At 39.0% G+C, this 20,133-nt stretch overlaps 1 protein-coding gene across 3 annotated transcripts in view; it reads left to right on the forward strand.

Annotated features, from left to right (window-relative positions):
- The window catches only part of PGS1 (phosphatidylglycerophosphate synthase 1), a 46,552-nt gene that overhangs the window by 22,342 nt on the left and 4,077 nt on the right, over nucleotides 1-20,133 (forward strand). For all 3 annotated transcript variants that reach the window (XM_039345161.1, XM_039345143.1, XM_039345153.1), the window contains exons 7-9: nucleotides 7,023-7,553; nucleotides 13,181-13,329; nucleotides 16,776-16,919. In XM_039345161.1, the coding sequence (XP_039201095.1) occupies nucleotides 7,023-7,553; nucleotides 13,181-13,329; nucleotides 16,776-16,895 (800 nt within the window). In that variant the 3' untranslated portion in view covers nucleotides 16,896-16,919. The remainder of the gene's footprint in view (nucleotides 1-7,022; nucleotides 7,554-13,180; nucleotides 13,330-16,775; nucleotides 16,920-20,133) is intronic.

Consider the following 20,133-nt stretch of genomic DNA (forward strand, 5'->3'; position numbering starts at 1 on the left):
TCTATATATAAATAAAAATGTAAATGTTCGTTTGTTCAAAATCTTAAATCTCCGAAAGTTCTTCACCGATTGCTTTGAAATTTTGCCACAATGTTGCATTCGAATACATGCATGTTTTTATATACCTATATTATATAGATGTCACACCTGTGACAGGTAAAAACATGCTTTTTGTGAAAAACAGCGCCATCTGTTGGACGTAAACACCCTACAATTTCAGACAATCTCTATATCTGCACAGACAATGGAACAACAAAAAATATTGTATATCCACAAGCATTGTGAAATTAAACATATTACAAACGTGCGCTTTCTCTTTTCTTTCTTTTCCATTTAACCAGACTGAACACCAGGGAATTACTATAAAAAATTAATAAAAACACCTAGCTTTCGTCGGCGACTGCCGACATCATCAGGGCTTGAAATGCTAGTCAGTGGAAGAGTCCTTTTATAGGTTGACCAGGTTCTGCGCCCGGCTCTTAGACCTCGTCATCGGACCTGATTGACCAAGCTGTGTTCTGGTCGTATTGGTCAATCAGGTCCGATGACGATATCTAAAAGCCAGGCGCAGAACCTGGTCAACCTATAAAAGTGTGTGTGTGTGTGTACACACACACACATATTTGTTTTCTGAGGTTTTCGCGGGTGATTGTATGTAGGTCTTTGGTTATTCGGGTTTTCTCCCGCGTCAAATTGGATGTGTCTTGGCGACATTACGACGAAGTCTCATTCGTCATCTTCAGGCTAGTGTTTTCGGCTTCGTGCTTCTAGGAGCAATGTGTGATCGTAGCTGTTTCTTTCTTTTAACTTCCAGTGGGGGTATGAACTGATTGGATGAGAGCTTGGCTGTGTTCTGATTGGATGGAGGTGTGTTCTGATTGGTTAGGAGCTTGGCTATGCTCTGATTGGATGGGGTTTGGCTGTGCTCTGATTGGTTGGGGGAGTGTTCTGTTTCTGTATTAGCTTCTGTTTCCATGGTGAACTGTATTTTGGGGTGTAGGCTGTTGAGGTGTGTGAGGAAGTTGATAATCTGGCCACATGGGAAAGAAAAACTGGACAACTTCCTCACGCATCTCAACAGCCTACACCCCAAAATACAGTTCACCATGGAAACAGAAGCTAATAACCAACTTCCCTTCTTGGATGTCTTAGTCTACAAGAAATCCAATGGCTCCCTAGGTCACACGATCTACCAGAAGAAAACACACACAAACCACTATCTGCATGCTCTCTCACACCACCACCCAGCACAGATCAACTCCGTAGCCAAGACACTTATCTCTAGAACAAAACGCTTAGCTGATGAACAACACCTAAAAACCGAACTACACACACTCTCACTAATGTACTAACATCCAATGGATTCCAAAGAAATAAGATTACCAAACTAATCCAAAAAGAAACCCCCACTAAAATCCAAGACAGAGAAGAAGAAAACGGCAAAGCCCTCCTCCCATACATAAAAGGCACCACAGACAGAATCAGCAAGATCCTCAACAAACACAACATCAAGACAGCATTCTGCACAAACAGAAAAATATCTACCATCCTAAGAAACCCCAAAGACAAAATTGAGTTAGAAAATCAAGGAGTTTATGAAATCCCATGCACCGCTTGTCCCACCACATACATTGGACAAACCAACAGAAGAATAAGTGCACGCATTGAAGAACATAAGAACTCAGTCAAAAAAGAGGAAACAACTTCTTCCCTGGTCCAACACCTTAAAGCCACAGGACATGAAATTGACTTTAAAAAGACCAGAACTATTGCCAAAACTGAACACTTTAATAACAGAATAATCAGAGAAGCCATCGAGATAGAAAAAACGCCCACACAGCATGAATAAACGAGATGATACCTCCTGCCTACCAGCCATTTGGAAACGCACCCTTATCGACAAACGAGTCCCTAACACAAAGAATGACACCAGACCCACACTCACGAAAACCACACAGAATGTCACCACCACACATCCACGCAAAAAGCAAACCCAAACCCAAACCCATACCGATGGTGAAGCATGACCACAAACCAGAAGCCAGACCACAGCTGCATCATTAGCCACTTTAAACCACTCCAATCCATACATGAAGCAAACTGAAGATGAAGGCATGAGGCACGACCACGAACGCGAAGCCAAACAATAGCAATGCAGCTCACCATCTCACATCCCCCTGCAACTCAGACTAACCTGAGCACAACAAAGCCTCCACCCAAATAGAACACTCCCCCAACCAATCAGAGCACAGCCAACCCCCCATCCAATCAGAGCACAGCCAAGCTCCTAACCAATCAGAATACACCTCCCTCCAATCAGAACACAGCCAAGCTCTCATCCAATCAGTTCATACCCCCACTGGCAGTTAAAAGGAAGAAACAGCTATGATCACACACTGCTCCTAGAAGCATGAAGCCGAAAACACCAGCCTGAAGATGATGAATGAGACGAATGAGACTTCATCAAAACTTCCAATTTGACGCGGGAGAAAACCCGAATAACCAAAGACCTACATATGTGTGTATGTGTGTGTGTTTATGTGTATATATGTGTTTGTGTGTATATGTGTGTGTGTGTGTAGTGTGTGTTTGTATACTTGTACCTTTCCAGAATTCAGTTGCGTTTTCTTGCTCCTAACTCAGCGGTTCTCAACCTGTGGGTCACGACCCCATTTGGGGTCGAACGACCATTTCACGGGGGTTGCCAAACAACGTGATCTGCCATTTTTTCCACCATTTTTTTCCTCGGCTGGCGGCGCAGGGGGCGGCACCGCGCATGCGCGCCGCATAGGGGGCGGCGCCACGCATGCGCGCTGCGTGCTTATGACCAGGGTCGCCGGTATAAAAAGGTTGAGAACCAGTGTCCTAACTGAACTTCTCTTGGCGTACTTCCAGATGTTTAGAGGTATGCCTATAGAAGTTAGATGTTTTGAATACAAACATGGTGCTCTAAATATTTTCAAAAGGAAAATAAATACTATCTTTCTGGATAGAGAGGCTCTAGAGAGGAGGAGGATGACAATATAATATAAGTTATATTAGTTATGGTTGTAATATATTAATATAATATTTAATTGATATAATCATTATGTTTAAGTATAATTAATATAGAATATGTTTAAAAACTAGGTGTGGTATAAAACTAAAGGAATATTAATACAAAAATACAAAGTAGACACATGAAAACCTAGGCACTTTTAATTCTAAGGAAGTAGTAGAGTACCAACAGGTAGCCATTTTTCAGTAAAAAGAATGGATAAACTAGACCTTATAAAATTTAGTTAAACTATATAACTTATTAAATCAAATAAAATTAAACAATAGTCAACATAATGTCAGAAAAGCCTGTTACTGATATCAGTCCAGACTATCCTTTAATATGCATTCCAGATACCAGTATCCTGGATTCATAAGGATCTCTGAAATCAGAGCTAGGAAACCTTTGCCAGGCCCAGTAGACCATGTTGATCTTCTTTTATATTCCTAAGGATGGAATCTGAAAGCACTTTCTGTAAAGTATACACTGAAAAAATGGAGTTATGGTTCCTTTTTAATCTGCTTTTAGCTTGATCTCAGGAGAGACCTTTTTCATTGGTGGGGAAATTCTTTTGTAAGAGGGGAATGGGGATGGAAAGAGGTAGCATTTTCATTTAGCTAGTAGGAATTTCTGTGCTTACTGGGATTACAGATACAATTGCCAACTGATATACTTTAGCGTTGCAACCTTTGAGACAGGAGGAACAATGATGGAAGGAATTTATCAACAGGTGGCATTAAATTTTATGATGATGACTAAACAGGAGGAACCCTGGATGGCAGACAAGAATAAAAACCACAGTATTAAAATAAAAAAACCATTTAAAACAATGTTGAGTCCACAATAAAATTTTGCATTCATCTTTTGTAGCCAGGGGCTTTGGCTAAGGTGACATGGTTCTGTAGATTGTGAGGTTAAAGCTAAACATTCTAATGATTTCCATGCTGGTAAATAATTTGAATAACTTTGTGGTGTTTCCTGAATATGAAAAGGAGAGAACTCCAAGCCCTGTTGTATAACGTGTGCTTTAAAATGTTGCATGAATGCTCATATGGGTGGATGCTATTTGTACTCACTGACATATATATATATATTTTAATCTGGGAAATAGTCTTTCTTTGTTACAACCTGGAAAGCTAATCTTTAATACAGAGCATAAGTCACTGGGTGTCGTTTTCCCTTGGGAGATATTTTCCAAGCAATACCAATTGTTGAGAGTCCTTCCCGGCAAGCCAGTTGCTGTGATTTCTAGATCAGGTAACAAAAGCAAATACTCTGGGAGTAGGTAAAGGGGGACTGGACTGCCCTCCGATGTTTGTTATGTGGATGAGCATATCCTGAATTAGCCAAATAGGCACAGAAGAATGTACCTGACATGCATCTTAGCTGACAGCTTCTTAACTGCTATAAATTCCCATCTCACTAAAATCACTGGAGCCTTTTTTTTTTTTATTATTTGCACATAGTAAATTATGTTCATTAAATGGAAGAGGTATGTGGCATGAATGTCACTTTAGTAGTTTTTCCAGTTTGGGGTATTTGTGTAGCTTACATTTTCATTTATTGTGTGGTTTATCTATTGTGTGCTGCCCAGAGTTCCCTTTGGTGAGATGCCAAATGAGATAGAGAGATAGCAGGGTATCAGATAGGGGCCTCTTTTATTTTCACTAGCTGAAAGAAGCTGTAAATTCAATTAATAACACTAAATCACAAATCCCAGAGTCCATAAGAGTCACAAAACAGCATTTCAGCTTATCCTGTTACCGTCGCTAAGGAAGTCAAGCGTCTCTGCAAGAGATCTAAGAAGGATTGGATAAGGCTAAATTGTTTCACCCATTCCTGATAATCAAACCTTGGAAAATGAGTCATGTCAAGGCAGGAGGAAGACACATTCTTCCCAATATGCTCCATATGCCTCAGTTATTACTGCCTCTGTTTTTCTTCTTTAACCTAATTCTTTGGTAAACTAGCACCTAACAAAAATTAATTGAATACATTCACAATTCTTTATTTGAGAACCAGGTTTCATTTATCATATCATTCTTATATCCCATTGCCATTATTAATGGATACAATTTAACCAATCTAACAAGTAAAACCTGTTACAAACACTGAAAGTTTGTGTTGGTGGCTGATCTGGCTCTGTTCTGGGTCAGACTTTATCTGATAGACAAGACCATGTTTTTCCTAAAGAGCATTAGGGGGTCCTTTGGGCTTAGAGCAACTGGTAGAGGCTAAAGTCAGGGGACTTTGACCAGCTCTAGTTGTTATGCCAGTTGTCGGTCCTCCTACAGTGGGAGACCCTAGCAATATTAACTCATGCTTTGTTACTGCTTGCATGTACACTCTACACTGTTTTTGAAGATGCTCTGATTCAAAACGCAGTAGCTTGCTTGTCTTTTTGCTATTTTGTTCGCAAACTGCCTAGGTCCTTGGAAGTGCATGACTTGTAACATTTGTATAAATAGTGAATAAAATAAAATTTGAAGATGGGAATGTAAGAAGCTGCATTTACTTTCTTCATATTTTTTTATTTTCCTGTTTGCTTTATAGGAAATATATGTGTGTTGATTAGTGTGCAAAGGATCTGAAGAATGTCTTGCTTTTGTACTCTCAAAGAAAATGTTATTTCTCCTACTTTGCATCAGTTTCACCTCAATTTATTTTTGCTGGTCACAAGCTAGCTTAAATTAGTAAATAATTTGCAACTAACCACTTGTTTTCCAGAGTTTAGGATATCCATGTTAAGATGGGTGACTGACATCCTTTGCTATGTTTTACAGAAGATTATTTGAGAAAGCAGGCCTCCCAATACCATTAGTCATAGCAATAAGCTTTTAATAGCAGGAATAACGAAAATTAAATAATAAGCAGTATTATTTTTTAAAAAAGTGAGAAAGAACGAGAAACTGGTAATAGGGGTAGATTTCCAGTTTCATTAATCAGGTCCTGGTCACTAGAATCCTAATATGGGTTGGAAAGATTTATCCTTTTTTCAGTGAGAAGAGATTACTTACAGTTCTACAAGAGCATAGCAGAAAACATTGTGGGCTGTCCCAAGATACCACTAGATGCCATCGCTAGGGCCCGCTGCCTTAAAAGTGTGAGGAAAATCCTCAGGGACAACTCACATCCTGGTCAGCACTTCTTTTCTCTCCTGCCATTGGGTAGGAGATATAGAAGCATAGCCAGCTGCACCAACAGACTGAAGAACTGTTTCTACCCATGGGCTGTCAGACTCCTGAATGGGAAATAACTCCATGTATGATAGACCTGTGGGGCCGGCAGGTTGTGCAATAAGTTTACATGGTGCAATAAGATTGTGTGTTTGTTGTCATTGTGAGTTGTGATGGGGGGGTGCATGAAGGGAGGCTCAGCCAATCTCATTGTACACATGTCGTACCTTGACAATAAAGGATTTGAATTTGAGAAGTTGTTCTGTATTTCAGTTCAAACTAAAAACATGCAGTTTGCCTACCTAAGATTCTATCTTAACAGTAAATGCAGAAAAAATAGAAGGTAAGTCCTTATATTTAGGGAAAAATACATTAAATCCTTTCTTATGGCCATCAATGAAATGGTATATGGTATATATTTGGATAAAACCTCTTTTGGGAAACTTATACCTTTTCATGATTTGGATCAGTGGTTCTTAAACACTTGGTCCAATTACTTCTTTCCTGGTTTCAATGTTAATACCCCTTCCCCCAATCCCCACCCTCTGTTGTTTTACCCCAGGGTCTTGGAAGAGGTCATTCCAGCTGGACCTTTGGCTCACAAACAGGCAGTTACAAATTGCTCCATGATATGTCCAGATACCTCTTTGAGTGTAATTCCTCCTGTTCTAAGTGCCACTGTTTTAGGTTAATTTGACTTCCATAATTCCTGGCCTGCCGGAAGCAACCAGCTACTACTACTCTGATCTCTTGATAAATTTCATAAAGGTAATGTTATATTTCATTAAATCACACATTTATCTTCTTAGGAGACAAGATGGCCTATTATGAGATGGCAAATAAGAGAGTGATGGAAGTGATCAATTCTGCCAGGATCAAACAAGAACAATTGCACACTCAGACTTCCTATAGCAACAGTATGGAAGGGGAAATCTCATCCTGTGATCCAAAGGCAGTTGGTGATAGGCAATCAGAACCGGATACATGGATTTATCCACTAATACAGATGAAGCCGTTTGGGATTCGGATAGATGAGGCTGTCACGAAGACCCTCCTTATGGAAGCAGAGCAGAGTGCCAGCATATACCTCACCACAGGTTATTTTAACCTCACAAAAACATATGTAGATCTGATTCTAGGCACGCGGGCAAAATTCCAGATTCTACTAGCCTCACCAGAGGTGAATGGGTTCTTTGGAGCCAAAGGGGTGGCAGGTGCCATCCCTGCTGCCTATGTTTACATTGAACAGCAGTTCTTCAGCAAGGTGTGTGGCCTGGGTCAGGAAGAGAGAGTTCAGCTGCAGGAATATACCAGGAGTGGATGGACTTTCCATGCCAAAGGTGAGACATTCTAGGTAAAGGACTTTCGCTTACGCTTTGTAGTGGCTGAACATTTTATCAAAGCTTGAGTTGGACTTAATTCTCTTTTAAGCATCTATCTGTATCTGCTCTGAAGAATGTTCCTTGGATAAATTCCATGCCAGGTCTTTGTCTGGAAACCCAGCTGGATGATTTGATTATGAATTGTAGATTTAAAAAGGCTAGGAAAAGGCCACAGTCATTTAATGTATTTATTTATTGTTAATTTTTTATCCTGTCTTTATTACTTTATGAGTAATTCAAGACAACAAACATACATAACTCTCCTTCCTCCTTTTGTTTTCCCCACAACAAAAACAGCCCTTTGAGGTAGGTTATGTGGTACATTTCTAAGATGCCTGTCTTAGAGTAGAGATTAACAAAGGATTTCAAGTAAGAACTTTAAGCCACAGGGATAGATGTAAATACTTTACTGTTCCTGAACTAATGAGTGGCAGCAAAAGCACCGTGGCATATTGTTGATAATTAGTTTATTCTGATAATTTTATATTTAGGTCAGGAATATGACATATAGGAACCATACATGAATGAAACGAGAGCAGCATTATTTATTTATTTGTTTGTTTATTTGTTCATTGAATGCATTTAGATACCACTGCAACTCTCAGTGTCTTACATAGAAAAAAATAGCTTAAAATAAATCCAATACAAAAGAGAAAAACATGTCAGCAATACAACAAGACAGAGGAAGAAAATAATAATAAAAAAAGATGGCCATGTCAAAATCAAAAGTATTTCTCCATATAGGAAAGACAGTAGAAAATAGGAACTATATAGAACTAAATTTGGGAAGAAGATGTGTGGGAATTGTTAAATTCATTACTGACTTTGTAATTTGTTTTACTACAATTTCTTCATTTCCTGTTACTGTGATGTGGTCAGTTGGGAAAGCAGGAAATTGTGTTACCATGTAAGAAAGTAGCGACTGAATGGGATCTAAAGGCCAGTTAGGGCATCTGACAAATAACAATCTGGGTACTGAACTGAATCTGCCAATTTTCCAGTGACATTTAAGAATGATGGATGCCTGAAGGGAAGAATCCTCCCATTAATGAAACAGTCCTGTCTTTCCTGTATTCTGAGAATTTAGGGTGAGAAATCTGAAATCATATCCATTTTGGAAAAAAGACAATGGAAGTGCATTTTTACTAGCTTGCCTTGATCTGAAATTTTCTCTGCAAAAGATGTGGTGTGCGGAGTGGAATTCAAGGTTAAACAGGATGACATTGTGATATGCCAGGGAGAAGAAATGGATTCCTAAAACATAAATGAAAGTGAAGTGTCCCAGCTGTGATATAGCTACAATTTATGTGGAAACCATAGCATCTCAGAATATGTAAACCATTGGAAAAATACAATAATTTTCATAGCCTTTATTTGAAAGCAACCAAATTTGAATTTCTCAGATTTGGATATTTTGCATTTCCTGTCATTGTAGTGCCTGGAATTTTCATTCAATTATACATTGTCATATGGAATCCATTGTCTAGCTCTTGGAAGATAAGCTGCTGCCAGCAATAATTAGTATTCCCCATGCAGAATCCAAGTTCTCCCTTGCAATATTCCACTTTCTATTGTACCAAGGAACCTCTTTGTTGCTTATTATATAAATTGGATTAGAGTATTAATCTATTTTATTACCTTGAGCAAATCCCAAAGTTCACGTCCTAACAGGCCGTTGTACTTTAGGGATCTAGGCTTTTATTTGCCTGAGTTTGTGGTGGTTAATCATTATGGGAATGCTGGTATCTTCCCAGCCTCCTTCCTGCAGAGCTTCTGGGAATAGGCTTGGAGGTTGGGTGTGGGGATGGCTGCTGACTAAGCTCTTTTCTCTTAAGAAAACATATTCATGTTCCCACTCAGCCAAAATCAGGAAAAAGGGCAAGGGATGGGATCATGTGGGTAACCAACAGCATTGCTTATGAGTTCTTTTAAGATCTCCCCTGTCAGCAACCTTTCGAATGGGGATGGGCTTAGAATGACTGATCTTCTGTATTACTACTGGCAGTGGGCTCCATTATTGCAAGCCTCTTTAGAGATATGAGGACCAGGAAAAATAAGAAAACAAAGGAGACTTTGATTATTTTCTCAATGCTCTGAAAGGAGGGTGGGTTGGGGGCCCTCATGAATTTTTTTCCCTCTGATTTTTTTCTCTCTCCAGAGCCTTCATACTTTTGTTGTTTAATTACACATGACATGGCTTTCCTCATTCTATGATTCAATGTTTCTTCCATTGAACGGAGATGTGAAATACACACTATACCAGTGATGGCGAACCTTTTAGAGACCAAGTGCCCAAAAGCTGGGGCCCCCCGCTCCACCCCCTTGCCCTGCCCCCGTTCTGCCCCCACCCCGCCTGCTCACAGGGCCACTCACCGCTTCCAAGGCCTGCTGCAGATTGCCCAGGCAGCCCAGCAACGCCATGGTGGCCACACCCTCTGCCAGCGCCCCGCAGCATCAACTGTGCGCGATGGGGTGTGAGGGCACAGTCTTGTCTACTCCGCCTGGCTGTCATGTTCTTGGCTGTGCTGCTCTGCGTGGGCCACGCTCGGGGGCGACTCTCCTCCAGGGGGGCTGCTGGTGAGGGGGTTATGGGGGAGGCGAGGCTGGGGCAATGGCACGTGTACCCACAGAGGGCTCCGAGTGCCACCTCTGGCATGCGTGCCATAGGTTCGCCACCACTGCACTATACTTTAAAAAGCTGCTGATTCTATAGTAGCTCAGGATAATGTCATGAGCGTTGACATTATTCTGAGTTACTTTGACTGAGCAATGGCAATTAAAAATAAAGTCTACACGCAAAGCAAAAACATTGCAAGTGCAGTTGCCATACAGAGTCACAATTCCATGTATTTCTTGGTGCTGCAGATTTGAATGGAAGAAGAGTTTCTCATTCTTGATACATCCCATCTTGTGCTGGCCAGTGTGTTGTGCTGGCTAGAGTTTTAGGTAAGACATGTCAGCTTAAAAAACTGTAAAGCTCTCTTAGTAATTAGGACTACCAAGATTCATCAGCTTCCCAGACCAAGTTGAGTAAGAGGCAGTAATATCTTTTCCTTACTAGTTTGGGAAAGTACATTTAAGATTCCTGTCTTGGAATCTGGCTGTGGAGGGAGAGATGAGATTAGGTGAGGAGGCTTGAGGTAAATAAAGATTTTAGTGGTAAGCACCTCTTAGGAGAGGCAGGTATGTTCTTGCAGGGGAAAATGGTTTGCAACTGGGGGCAAAGTATCCCTTGTGCTGAGGTAAACGTCTACTGCAACTGAGTGACAAGTGAGACATTCTTTATATTTTCCTCCTGCAAAGGTGAGTCATGACGCGAGCAAAATCAGGTTGGCATAGTCCCAAGACTAATCGCCTCTTACAGTAGGCAGTCTCCTGGTTTCTGGCTTCCCATCTTCTGCCTGGTCCGTAGGGACGAAAACAATGCTGGCGTCTTTTCTGTCAGAGTCCAGTGGGCCAGCAGGCAGCTCTTTCCCTCACTTCTGCTGAGTTGCATTGTAGGTTGTGCTCAGAGCCATCGGTTGGAGCAGCTGGACAATCAGGTCCTTGTTTGTTTTAAAACAACGATATGCAGGGAGGATAGAAGAATATGGAGTATTTAGAGTAATAGAAAAATAATTTGTGGCTCAACTCAGTGTGTCTGGGTGACTAATTTTATTTCAGGTGTAAGAAAACAAAAGCAGAAATATAAAGGAAATGGCTAACTTGGAAGGACTTATTTACCTTAAAAGAAGAATCAAATTTAATAAAATGGTTGCAGTAACTTGGTCATTTAATTTTCCTATGCTTTTAATGGCACTTTAACAGAAAAAGAATAAGATGTTTTAAACTCTTAAGTTTCAGCAGCAAAATTAATTCATTAGATGTTACTGCACTGCAGGCTCTTCAAATGCAACTTGTAAAAGTGTGTTTTCTTCAGCAGTCAGTTACTTGCATGCAAACTGCAATATTGTACTCACCTCATTAATAGTATCAGGATTAATTTTCAAAACGTGTCAGTGCTGGCAAACCACATCTCATAGGTGAAGCGTGAACCTTACGGCTCCACGGAACTCCAATTGCAAAATTGTCACTTTCCAGCAGCCTATCCCCCATTCTCTTTTAAAAATAAAAATAAGGGGCCAATGAATCAATCCTCCAGAAGTAAAGGTGCAGACCCTTTCTGCTCTTGTTTCATGTAGTTGCTGTGATATGAATTAGATCCTAACCTGCAGGGAAGCTTCTTGATTGCATGTGTGTTTGGGAGTTTGGGGTAGTTATTATAAGTGCTTTTGGAATATTGCTTTCTCCTTTTTTATATGTAAAGAGGAAGAGATTAGAAGATAGGAAACCATGCAAAATGGGTGTGTGCAACTTTTGTCCTGGTCGATGTGGTAGAGTGGTGAAAAGGTAACTGCCTGGGTGGAGCCCCAGTTCTCAGAAAGCGATATCAAAACTGTTGGTTGCTTATTATTTCAGCTGAAAGTATAGCATCTGTATTAAAGTATATCTGCTGTGATCATGATACGTTTTAAAGATGCAGTGAAGGTTGGCTTGTTTATCCAAAAAAACCCCTGTATCTTATTTTTCTATTTACCAGAATGACCATTAGAATTAGAAATGCAAAGGTACATTTGTTTCTGATTCTATAATGGCTTCTATCATAATGCGGCATTAAAGAGTTTTCTTTAAAATATTAATATATATTTTTCCAGTGGGAAAATGTTCTCAGAATGTGAGTTGTATTGTTGTATTGTTTGTGTTGTGAATTGCACAAGTAAAATACAGTGTTAGAAATATTGTTTGGACATTCCTGCTCTCTGCTTCAGGTTGGAGCAGCTTGACATGTAAGTGTTGCTGGGGAGTTGATTGATTAAGAGCTGTTCACTTTTAAAATAAATGAACTTAATTTTATCTATGCATGTGGAAGCCACACTGTATAATTTCTGAAGGGAAGTCTTTTTTCCTTCCCGCCCAGATCCCAAAATCATTTTTCAGATATAATTACCATTAGCCCTTTATGACTTTTTATTGATGTTGATATCATTATAAAAAAATTAAGCAAAGCATTTTGGGGGTAATCACAGTGTAGCCTATATTTGATAGTTTTTATTTAGTCATTGTACTCTGCAGGAGTTCCAGTTGGTGTTGTTTTCCCCTGCCCGTTTATCGTAATAACATAAAAGGAGCTGTTTTATAGTTTCTTATTAAGAATAGCTAAAACAGCTTCAATTCTAACTTGTTTTGCAGTAATTATTTATTTTCAAATATGGTAAGTATAATATTGGGGCCTGGATCATTAGTTAGACTTGCGACAGCTGGAATGTAGTAATGGAAATGAAAACATGGTCTGCACCATGTGGAGATTGCATTGTGCAAGCTGAAAGAGGCTAATTCTCGTATGAATTGTATGATAATCTCTGGCGGGAAGTGTCCCTATTTCCTGGTTGCTCACTTTAATGATTTACACTGCTGGTAAATCTAACAAAATGTTCAGTATGCTTTGTTACCGTGCCTTTGCATAACAAACAATTGTTTGGAGCACCTAACAACTATCCTGGTCACTTCCTCTGTCTGCCATATTTCCTTTCTATGTTTCCTTGCAGGTCTCTGGTTGTACCTCGCAGGAAGCAGCCTGCCCTGCTTAACTTTGATTGGTTCTCCTAATTTTGGGTACAGGTCAGTTCATCGTGACCTGGAAGCACAGATTGCAATAGTGACAGAAAACAAAGCCCTACAGCAGCAGTTCCATCAGGTTTGTAGCACATGGACTCTGTTTTTTGAGCACTGGCCCTCCTTCATAGGGCTGAGGGTTTGGGTGTGACAAGAGGGTTTTAAAAATAAATAAATAAATCAGCAATTGAAATCGACAAAAGGCTGTTTTCATGACCTTTCACTAAAGATCCACTACCTTAAATAGTTGAATGCTGGAAGAATTCTGAATAAGAAACTGACCCAGGAATTTGAAGAGAGCATGAGAAAAATGTGAAAGTACAATTATTCTGGTCGTAAATTAATTCAGCTGTCTTTTTCTGATGCGGTTCTCCCATCTGAGGGTGGTTGCAGGGAAATGTAGCAACGCTTCGCTCCCCAAGCAAAATCTCTAAAAGCTGTTTCCAGTAGCTCCCGTGTTTAGATAACTCATAAGCCTAGTTAATTCTAATACGAGATAAAATTCCTGTCTCTTCCTGGCTTTCTTCCCACATATCAGAGTGGGCTGTAATCTTTCTTCTACAACAAGTAAATATTTTGTGCATTACCCTTGTAAATTGTTTAATCTAGACTTGTTTAATAAAATGATAATTGTTCTGGGCTCATAGTATTAATCTTTTGCATATTGCAAATACACTTCAAACCGATCTGAATGTCCCCTGGAGAACCAGAACTATAAAAGTATTCAATATTCAGTCAGTTAAGATTTCCCTAGTTTCTTTGCAGCAAAACCACAGAAATAATGCACACTGAGGCTGTATATTTTGTTGTATTAGTCTGCAACTTCAGTTCAGAACTGAACCTCCCCCTGACCCATTTTATTTACTTATATCAGATGTTTCAAGGAAACTTCTTTTGATCATTTGATCTGGTTTTGTGGAAGCAGTGCAAATAATGCATCTTTTGCTACACTTTTGATATGTGTAAAATGTAAGGGAAAAAACAGCCTTTCTGTATGCCTCCCCTATTTCTGTGGCATCTGGGGAGGGGTGGGTGGGAAGGAAGATATCCTTTTACTTTGTACAACACTTCAGAAATATAGGAAGTGGCAGGAATTGCTCTTTGGGAAGAGGGAAAGGGAAACTGGTGTAGTTCATGCCACCACATACCACAATTTTTGTAATCTTCTGTGACACAAAAAAAGACTTTGCCGTTTGCATAATTGTAACTCCTTTTGTTAGTGGATGGACTTGATCCTCCTTTATTTTTACCTTATTTTGTTTCATTTTTGATGCCTTGTTCCATAGGTTAGAACAGTGAGAGGGGTGTTTCAGAAGCCTGAGACAAACTGGAGGAATTAAAGCACACAAAATGCTGTCATTTCTTGTGCTGTAAAAAACAGTCTTTGACTTGCTTATTGTTTGTTCAGGTTTAACAATAATTGTTCAGTAACCATTCAGACTTATAATGGTGCTGAATGAGTAAACTTATGACCGGTCTTGTAATCATGGCCATTGCAGCATAACAGAATAATAGAGTTGGAAGGGATCTTGGAGATCATCTAGTCCAACCCCCTGCTCAGGCAGGAAACCCTATACCATTTCAGACAAATGGCCGTCCAGTCTCTTCTTAGAAACTTCCAGTGTTGGAGCATTCACCACTTCTGGAGGCAGGTTGTTCCACTGGTTAATTGTTCTAACTGTCAGGAAGTTTCTCCTTAGTTCTAGGTTGCTTCTCTCCTTGATTAGTTTCCACCCATTGCTCCTTGTCCTGCCTTCAAGCGCTTTGGAGAATAGCTTGACTCCCTCTTCTTTGTGGCAACCCCTGAGATACTGGAACACTGCTATCATGTCCCCCTTCATCCTTCTCTTCATTAAACTAGACATACCCAATTCCAGCAACCGTTCTTCATGGGGTTTAGCCTCCTTGTAGCATCCCTATAGTCACATGATAATGATTGAGGCATTTGGCAACTGGTTCACATTACAATGGTAATAGCAGCCCACGATCATAGAATTGACATTTGTGTCTTTCACTGCTGGCTTCTGACAAGCAAATTCAGTGAGGTTGTAAATGATGATCACATAACGTTGTACCTAACAACCATGCAGGGTTCACCTAACAATGGCAGCCAGGGCTTCTCAACTGCCTTCCTAAGTTGGCACAGTCACACGACATTGCACTTTATGAGAGGAAGTTGCAATTCCCATGTTCTCTAGTTAAGCAAGCATTACCTGTATTTTTTCTAGATAGCTTTAAGGGAAGCTGTACTTGTCATTTTTTTTATTTCTCATATTCTATAACTAATTTAGTTAACTTTTCTGAATTTCTTTTGAAAGTAAAAGTCTAAGCCTGTGGTCATTCCGATGGATCAAACAGAAGTGCTGAAATGAATATTTACTTAAAGCTTTTGAAAGAGTTCTATTTCCTATACGGTCATTCCTCAGTCTTTTTTGTATGCTGTATAGATGATGACCCTCGGAATGGAGCATGTCACCCGGGGCAGCACATTCTGTGAAGCCGGCCTTTCTGTGTGTAATGGTTTTCTCACTCAGCAGAGCTTCAATTAATCACCCTTAGGATTTTTCTAACTGCATTCTTTTGAGCTACAATTATGATGTAAAATAGGAAGCAGTATTGTGGAGTGTTCAAGTGTTAAATGGGATCCGTTTATTTTTTTCTAAAATTGGTCTTATTAAACCCCAAAGGGATCTAGATTGCAGGAATAAAGGAAGAAAAAAGAGAATAGCAATGCCATTTGCATAGGCTAAGCGATGTGGGCTACGTAGGCTTAGCTGGAGTTAAACATGTCATTTTAAGAATTGAGAATAGAAATGTGGACCTTGGTGGAAGGTGGGCAGGAGTCCCACAATATCATAGCTCTTTATGTATAGTCTGTTTTATTAATTTAGATGAAATCTTTATGCGTTATAAACACCGTTTTCAAATATGTGTATGCTTTTGTAATAGAAGCATTCATTTTTCCTTCCAGCTGTACTGTTTGTACTTTAAAGAGCTTAACATTTCTGGGAACCACATTGAAACCTTGATGGCACATTAGTTTTTGAAAGGAGCCTTGGATTTTTTTTCTGAAGAGAAATGAGCAGCCCAGTCTCTGGAGATTAAAGCTGGGTTTCCTTTTTGGACAATTATAGCTCAGGGCTTGGCTGTGTTACGGGAAAAAGAATAACCGTAGGGCCAGTCTTGCAATGCTTTCCTCCTTGTATGTTTGTATACATATGTGGGTTGGGTTCTGTGTTTGCAATTACTTGGGGTTTGGCTCAGTTAGCATCTGAGATGCCAAACTCTGCAAAGTTTTGGCAAACCGAAGTGTCAAATTTGTGATCACATTTTAGGAGAATAATGTGCTGGGATGAAATACCAGAACTCTAATCACACTGATTTTGATTCAAAATAGTTAAGCTAGACAAGGATGGTAGTCGACCCTAGCAAGATTTGTTGGTTCTTGAATAGCAGTGGTGGGCTAAAGTTCAGGAGGTTGTGATTAGAGCAAATGTTGAAATTCAAGTTGTAACTTTCTTGCTCTAGGAGCAGGAGCAACTTTACTCTCGTTCTAGTACAGTGTCTTCCTCAACATTTGATCAGCCAAGTCGCTCTGTCAAGCTATGGGTGAAGATGTTGACGCCTCTGATTAAGAACTTCTTCTGAAATAAAGGGAGGCAGGTCTTCTTGGTGAGTATCATATGTGGCTTTTTATAGCTTCCTCTTATTGGGAAGCACTTCAATTAACAGGAAATGCGTAGATACTGATTTCATTTTAGTGTACTTTTACAATGTGTAATCTTCCTAAACATTATACAGTCTCGAGTTCTTGGTGTCAACTCTCACAATCATAGGTCAGATTCTTCTGGGAAATGTTTAAAAGCTGTATGTGAAATAACTGGATCTGTCTTTAAATTCACTTGTGGAACTATTTTGGATTTTAAGAATTTTGAGTCTGTAAGGGTACAAAATACATAAAAATTGTGTAAGTTGCGAATGTGCCTTTAAATCACTGCTCCTTTGAGTAAAAAAAAATATGCATGTTAAGAAAAGGTACAAATATATTTCTGTATATTTTTGTCTTATTTGAACAAAAACAAGCCTTTTAAATGGAGAGTTCTCTTTCAAAGAGTAAGGTAGCAACTCAGCTTTGTTGAAGTAATAATATTAGGTTCTTGTTACCTACTTCTCATAAGCAGAAATATGCTGGAACAGTGAGGCATATTTTAACCAATTATCTCAGAGCAAAATAGAGAACTACATTTTGCCTTCTACTCTGCTGTGTATTTAACTTGAACACTGTATAAATAATTTCCTTTCACTTATGTTCTTTTGGTGCACAATAATGTATTTTAATGTATCAGCTATCATTTTTCTGTCATAAATATATATGTTATGGGAGTGAATAAAGAATTTTGTATTGATTTTTATTGTTTCCGCAGTGAGAAAATTGTCCCCGGAAATTCAACTTTAAAATAAGGATTCATGAAAGTACAGAAAAGCATAAAATTCTGTATTGTTGAGGGTAAATAGACATACAGTAGACTTATCCAAGAATGAATCTACTGGGTAGGGGCACCCAAGAGTCAGCCTTCTTTCAATAGAAGGATGCCTGGAGGACTTAAATTTTGGGAGGAGACATTGCTCGAAAAGGCTTCTCAACTAATGGTGAGCCTTAGGGCCTATTACTCATTTGTGAAACTGAGTATACTTAAGAATTCCACAAGTTGGTTTCAACCCAAAATGGAAATAGATTTAATTGCTGGGCCTGTTCCTTTTCATATGGCTAGAAATTAGTCATTAAAAGAACCTGAACTTTTCCCTTTAGGAAGAGAAAAAGGCTGTCCATAATCTGCTTCATAGAAAAAGAAAGCTCAGAAGATTATATGGATCTTCAGTTTAGTAATTAATATTACAAGATTTGTGATCAATTAATGCTACATAAATTTATGTTCTCAGATAATCCAAATGCTACTTTAGCTATTTGAGATTTTTATTTTGGGTTTGAGAACCGTGGGGACATATAAAAGGAAACGAATACCTGTTTCTTAGATACTAGAAGTCTTAGACAACATTTACATTGGGCGTTTGAGGTTTTTTTTTTAATATTGTTAAATATTTTTACATGTGTATTTTCTCATTTATAAGAAGGCTATTTTTAACAAAAGAGATGCTCTTAGATAGTTAAATACTGCACTCATCATCTGTTGTGTGCTTCTTTAGAACAGTACAGAATAGCCAGAGGTAGCACAAATCTAATTCTGTTGTACCTTTGAATAGATGTAGGTTGTAAGATATCAGAAAAATTCTGGTAGCCCCCAGTTTGTTAGTTGGAAAAAGTGCTACCTCGTTCCTTCTGATATTTTGGTACCATAGACTCATAGACTTCTTCTGTAGCATTAAGAAGTAAGAAACACTAGATTCCAAGAAAGTAATTTTTAGATTTTAAGTATAAGTAATTTTAATATACTAATCTATTAGCCATATTAAATAATTTCCCTCCAGTGTATGTAAATAGTGCAAGGGAGGGAAATCTGCAGTTCTCCGGATATTCTTGAACCCTGTCTTCTCTCAGCTCAGCCAGCATAGCTACTCAGAAATAATGTGACTTGAACTATAACAATAGCTGGTGGAATGCAGTTTTCAGCTTGTGGCTACAAGTTTCTTTAGAAAGCAAAATAATGTAGTAAAATTATTATACTTGGAGTGGGGCAACAGAGGGAATAAGTTGGCTGGAAAATGATGCCAAAAAAAGAGGAGCCAACAAAGGAGAGTCTGGACATTGTCATTAGAACATCTCAAGACTAAAGAGAAAATTATTCCTAGTACTTGGTATTGATAAGCCCTTCATCCAAAAACTAAGGAGGAAAAATTTCTTGATGTGATTGTAATTCAATGCTCTAGGGCAGGGGTAGGCAACCTTGGCTCGTTTATGACTTGTGGACTTCAACTCCCAGAATTCCTCATTGCTGGCCCAGGAATTCTGGGAGTTGAAGTCCACGAGTCATAAAAGAGCCAAGGTTGCCTACCCCTGCTCTAGGGGGTTGCATTGAAGCACCAAGTTAGTCCAGATTTTGAGGAGAGAATTCATGGTTTTGGTCTTAAATGTCATTAGCAAGATTGAATTGGCAGTTGGGGAAAGAGAGTATAGTGGTTGTACCCTTTTCAGTTTCTCTCTGAAGTGCTATTTGTTTTGTTTCCCTTTCTATAAGCAAAATTCACACAGTTTCCTTTTTTGTAACTCAGAGGAACTAAAGAACCTCCTGTGCTGCTGATTTAAGATTGCATCTTGATGTATTTGAAATATGTTCTGGTCAACCAAGTTCCTCTGTTGTTTGATTCCAACCATGGTAGATTTAAAAAATAATAATAGTATCTACTTTGTGAACAGAGTGGATCGTTATTTCCCTTGCTTTGGCTTTTGATACTAAGAGCAAAACAGAAGAAGAAAAGACTGTAACTAAGTTGCTACAAGGAAAGAAGAATAAATAGATTGCTTTGGGGGGAAATTATGATTTTATTATGCTGTTAATACATACCATTTTAAATGTTGAAGTACATAAGTTTTGCCTGTTAAAAATCTGCTTTGAAAATTGATGCATGCTCTGAATTGCCAAGGAAGCAAGATTTAATTTTCACGCAGTGAACTGCAGAGCTTCTGCTGAGCAGAGTTGTCTGAGTTAATGGCCCTGCATAATTCTTCAGATAATTGTTTTTAATTGCTGAGTGGAAAAAAGATAGAAGGAGCTTACAGGCAGTTCTGCAATAGTCTTGCTCCTTAATAATGTTTGACTGTAATGTCTGAAACTAATTTGTGAATTGCTGAGGAGTGGAAATTCTCTTCTTTTGAATGGGATCATCCACCCTGTTGCATCAGTGTGCTTTCCTTCTCTTCTTGTTAACA

Source organism: Crotalus tigris, unplaced genomic scaffold (assembly GCF_016545835.1).
Source record: "Crotalus tigris isolate CLP2741 ecotype Arizona unplaced genomic scaffold, ASM1654583v1 scf7180000017551.9496454, whole genome shotgun sequence".
Lineage (NCBI taxonomy): Eukaryota > Metazoa > Chordata > Lepidosauria > Squamata > Viperidae > Crotalus > Crotalus tigris.